Here is a 5,502-nt window from a genome sequence, read left to right on the forward strand (position 1 = left end):
AAAGTATTGAGATGAACTTTTGATATTGACCAAATACTTATTTTCCACCATGATTTGCAAATAAATTCTTTAAAAATCAGACAATGTGATTTTCTGGATTTTTTCCCCCATTTTGTCTCTCATAGTTGAGGTATACCTATGATGAAAATTACAGGCCTCTCTCATCTTTTTAAGTGGGAGAACTTGCACAATTGGTGGCTGACTAAATACTTTTTTGCCCCACTGTAGCTCTGAACTTCTGCATAAAATCTTGATAGCACTCTAGCATGGTGTTGTTGCTTTCAGTGAGTAGAACTGCCCATCTGTCTGCTCCTCCTTTCAAAAGGCTGAGAAAGAATGCCACCTCTGTCTAATCTGTAGGGAACTCTGCTGGCCTCCCTGGCACAGACAATTCACACTGAATAGTGAAAATTAGGAATTGGCCCTGACTTCTCAAGCAGGTTTCCAGAATGGAATTTAACTGACAGTGCAGTAGCCCCTTGGGCTTCATTGGCCCAAATGCTGTGCTAACTGCATCACAGCATTTTGTAATATTTACCTACTGATTATGCTGCAACAACTACTACTCCACTACTTGCCCTGCTAACAATGGTACCTTGAAGATCAGAAACTATTTCCCAAGTCCATAATGCAGGATCCGTTGCCTTTCTGATGGCTTTCAAGATTGATGTCAAACCCTGGAAGGCTGGAAACTTAGGAAACAAGAACAACTTAGATTTTTGGAAAGAACTGTACTGCTAGTAGGGTAATGAAACAGAATTTTGAAAGCCTATCAAAGCAGTTCTGCTCAACCTATATCTAGTATCTAGTGTAATGAAGGAGCAGTTGCTCTAAGGCCCTGATTCCATTTCTGCTTTCCCTGTGTCTGTTAGACATTTCATCACACCAACACATCTGGAAGGTGATGACTTAGAGGAAGCTGAATTACACTGCCTAGATCATAACTCTAATACAGAGATAGAAAGTTTGGGGGGGGGGCTTGGAGTATTTTAGAATGTAGAGACCGTGTGATTGCTGCACTCACAAAATGTCTGCCATGGGAGAACTGCCTATTCAAAAAATAGCAGCCATTAACATGGCTAGTCACAAAGCTCATATTACCAAAGGCTAATGCCAACTCAGCGTGTTTTCTACCATGTTCAATGGGACTTTTGTGGGGGTACAAAGGCATTGATACGAATAAATATGGTGCTAAAGCGATGCTTAGTTTTACAGAATGCCAGTTTCCTAATTTTTTTAATTAAAAGAATCTTTAAAAAGAGTCAAGTAGCTGGGGGAACATTGGTGCCTGTACATTCATAATGCTCAGCACATCTACAATGATAAGCTCCATGATGCTATTCAGTGAAATTAATCAGATGAAATATAACATACTTTACAATAGGAAAGCCAACACATACCATTAAAAATGGTAAGACAACTCACTATAGTTTCTACCTTTAGCATTCTGAATAAGTTTACTTTGGGAATGGATTTATGTCCCCTCTACAAAAGACTATGGTTTCTCCCTCTTCTGAAGCTGTTGTTTCTCCTGTTAAAAAACTCTTACACTGAGGATAAATGACGTCAGTACCCAAGCAAAGAACATTAATTGGGTCACACAACAATGACAAAAGAATTAAGCAAACCATGTTTTAGCTTAGGATTTTGTACAAACCCAACCCTTATGTCTGAACGTCTTGTGTATCCTGTTAAGACAGCCCCCTAGTTTTTGGTATTACCTGGGCTAAAGAGGCCTGAACAAAGGCAATTCATTTTGCATTTGCCAAATAAGGCTCTCCCTTACAATCCTATGGCATAACTTCACATACATGTGCAGTGGTTAAGCTGCTGGGCTAGAAGTGGGAGAAGTGCTGGTCCACCCTCAGCCATGGAAGTCCAGTCACTCTCTACCCAAATTACCTTATGAGTTGTTGTGGTGGGAGAGTACCACTTTGAGGACCTGAATGAAAGGTAGGATACAGAGCTAATAAATAGTTCAATAAATAAATGGGTGAAAATTGATTACTGTCTTTATTATTCAAATAGATTAGGAAGATGAATTCAGCCATTGGAAAATTTTCTGATTTGCTGACTAGATCCAGGATAGCAGAGTTGGGGCTTTTTGACTAATGGGCAAAGTTTCCCCAAAGAGACTAGTTTTCAGCTTTTATGCTATCATGGGAAGGAGAAAGAAAAATGGAGAAAAAAACCCCACTCCTTTCAATAGCACCTCAACCTTCAGAAGAGGAAGCTAGTAATGCTGTTGAAACTGTGTGGTTTACTTGCAGAAAACCTGCCAGGCAAAAACAAAAATACCAGCAGACCATATTTCTGTGCTCTAGAGCATGAAGAAATGTATGGGTTGATTTTGTACATAAACATATATCACATGCCTTTTATTTTTAATTCACAGAACTTTAATTCACAGAAGCCCTGAAGACTCTTATTTCAGCTGAGGCTAAATATATAATCTCTTACCTTCATCATCAATTCTGTTAAGTGTTTTCTCTAGTTCTGCTACTGTATTGTTCATTTCAAATATGGAGAGTTCTAACATTTCTCTGTATTAAAGAGAAAGCATGTACGGCAATTACAAATCCAAATGGTATATGAAAATGACATAAGTGTTGTAATATAAATTTTTTACAAGAAAATGTCTGCAGGATTCTATGAATACTTATAAAAGCACCATCAGGCACTCTCTCAAAACTCTAATTAACAGTTTATAAAACTGTGGAGCAGATGTCATGACAAACATATTCGTTCCTCAGTATTTGCTGAATATAGAGATTCAGGTATTAAGTTAGCTAGACAGATGGATGATCTGAGCTGGTGCTACTATGCAAAATGACACTTAAGACTCCGCAGGTGACCAAACAATGGGTTGCAGAGCTTTTTTTTCTGTAATTGTGTCCTAATGTATTACTCATGTTCTATTATGGTCTTTAAAACATATTTAACAATGAAATGTAGAGCTAACAGTATCTCCATGCCTAGCCAGAGCTATTAAAAGCATTTTAAAAAGGCCTTTTACTACTTCTCTTTAATGTTCTGAATCTGATGGATATCCAAAGCAAAGAAGCTGAGGACCGCTCATTTATACACCCTCATTATTCTTGTCTGCTAAGTGGAAGGCTCAAAAAAAAAAAAAAAAAAGTCACAGGAAATCACCTGTCACAACAATGATAAAGGGACTTACAAGGATGAATCAGATTCTCCCTCAAGGCTGCAATGAGGGCTCCCAAAATACGAGTATATTCAAATCTGTCCTGGATCTGATCTAACTGTATTCCTTCCCACTGCTTGCAATAATTGTAAAAACAAAAATTAACTCTGCCACTGCAAACATCTCTCCACGTGCACTTCCACCATGCCAGTGTGCTGCCAGCATAGTATAAGATATCTTAAAGCATTCTCTGAGATAGTGCTCTGGACTGAACTGTGTGCTTCCTATGGGCACTTGGTTAGATGTATGGGGAGGAAAACTGGTCTAGATAAGGATGCGTCTAATCAAACATAGCTTTCATTATATGTTTATTTTGGGCCCAAGTAGCTAGGAATAGTTACTTAGCAGCTAAGGATAGGAGGAAAGTAATACTTCCACACACAACTGCACAATTATTATAATTGTTACATCACTGACTGCTAAAATCTACAGTCAGCTACAGCTGATGCACAGCCCAAGTGAACTAGAGCTTTGTATAATTTTTAAAATACAATAAAAACATTAAAAATACATTATAGCTGTGACGCTGAGCAGGTTTATTGGAAGAGAAGGGCCCCTTAGCCTTTTTTTTTCAGTGTAATGTAACTGTCCCAGATTCCTGTTTGCCAGTTGGCATTAGTAGCAGGAAAAAAAACAATCTGCTCTCCACTGCATGGAAAAAACATGGGCATGGAAAAAATGGGGAAGATGGCATAGCGCCCCATCCCAAGCACAGCTGAAGGCCCTATGTGGGCTGCCCTCTATTATCTTAGCAATAGAGAGATTATGCCAACACAAAATTAGATGAAAAGATTAACCAGGCATAGCTACTTATCCATGGCATTTTGTCTCATCTTCACATGACCTTGTGAAACAGCCTCATATACAGATTGTAGGGTAGCTAAGAGCCATACAAAAACTACCAAGCAACTGTTTAAATATTTCCATTATTTTAATATGTGTAGCTTAAGTCAGTCACTCGTGAAACATGCAGGTCAATATATTTGGAAAGTCCCAGATTCAAACCTCTCTTTTGCTATACATTCAAGAACAATCTTTAGCCCACTGTTCTACCCTACAGGGCTCTTGTAACTGAGATAAAACACTAAATTTTCATAAGTATCCTAACTCAACTTTTAAATATTATTGCAACATATTAAGAATACTATATCAACTTCTTTAAAAAGCAATACAACGTTACTCTGCGTGTAAAGTAGTAGCAGCTCTAGGAGAACTCCAGAACATTAAAGTGCACAGGGCGTGGCGATAGCGCCTTCCATTCAAATGCCGTTTCCTCTAGCACCTCCTTGGGTTGGCATCAACCCCCACCGCCCGGCCCAGGCGCTTATGTGTCATCCACATCAGATGTCCGCAGCGCTGCTGGCAAGAGGACTCACTTCATTTGCTTCTCTTGAGTCAGCTCTAGCTCCCCGCCTTCGAAGTCCAGCTCTTGGCTGGAAGCGCCTCCTTCCCCCATGGCTTCCTACACGCAGTTATCCCCGTGCGTCCTCATTGCCTTGGAGAGCGCCAGGGAGAGCCGCGAGAAAGGGCGGGGAAGTGCGCCAGCGCCGGTCACGTGGCAGGAATTTTCGAACGCCCCCTTCTCCCACGACGGCACAAAGCCGAGGTCCCGCCCTCGCGCAAAGGGGGGGTGGGGTTGCTCTCTGTGTCTTAGGAGGGGAGCGCGCGTAGGCGCGTGAACGCATTTTGGTTTTACGCATGGGGCTGGAGGCATTTCCAGGGTGCCCGCTGTAAGGGGCAATAAATTTATCGATGGCTTGTTGAGTACTTGTACCTATTTTTGTGGTTTTAAAAGGGTGGGTAGAAGAGTTCTCACGGGGAAGGACAGAGGGAGAAAGCGGCTAAGGTTTAAAGCTGCCTGGAAAGCACCCTAAAGAAAAGGATGTCTGGAACCACTACCCAGTTCACTTATGCATTTTACTCGCAACAATGCAGAAGTGTTTGGCCGGGATGCTGTATGAACTTCTTTCTGATAGCTCTGGGCTCTTCTGGTGGTCTCCCATTCAAATACTCCTTAGGGCCGACCCTGCATGGCATTTTTTGAGATCAGCCAAGATCAGTTAAGTGCTACCAATTTATTGGTGGCAACATCAAGATGTTGGCTACCAGAAACTAACCAGGATTGTCCTTGCTGTAGAACGCCACTCTTTTCTGGCACCTAATACCTTACCAGGTTTCTAGAGCTTCTACCCCATTGGATTCTTATATATCCCCTGAAGCCTGGAAATTACATTTTCAGGGGACATGTGAAGGTCTCTCCAGTGAGTCCCCAGTACAAAAGATGGAGGACTTAC

At 41.1% G+C, this 5,502-nt stretch overlaps 1 protein-coding gene across 3 annotated transcripts in view; it reads right to left on the reverse strand.

Moving 5' to 3' along the window:
- The window catches only part of CCDC169 (coiled-coil domain containing 169), a 38,254-nt gene that overhangs the window by 32,613 nt on the left and 139 nt on the right, over positions 1-5,502 (reverse strand). For 2 of the 3 annotated variants that reach the window (XM_025171008.2, XM_007434934.3), the window contains exons 1-2: positions 4,585-4,774; positions 2,461-2,543 (exon numbers count right to left, since the gene is read on the reverse strand). In XM_025171008.2, coding sequence (XP_025026776.1) covers positions 2,461-2,543; positions 4,585-4,664 — 163 coding nt within the window. In that variant the 5' untranslated portion in view covers positions 4,665-4,774. Of the gene's footprint in view, positions 1-2,460; positions 2,544-4,584; positions 4,775-5,502 lie in introns of those variants that run through there. The other variant, XM_088140738.1, reaches the window with a different exon arrangement.

This window comes from Python bivittatus, unplaced genomic scaffold, assembly GCF_059951505.1.
Source record: "Python bivittatus isolate LINGU-HERP-01145 unplaced genomic scaffold, Pbiv_v1 ctg000340_np1212, whole genome shotgun sequence".
In the NCBI taxonomy this organism is placed as follows: domain Eukaryota; kingdom Metazoa; phylum Chordata; class Lepidosauria; order Squamata; family Pythonidae; genus Python; species Python bivittatus.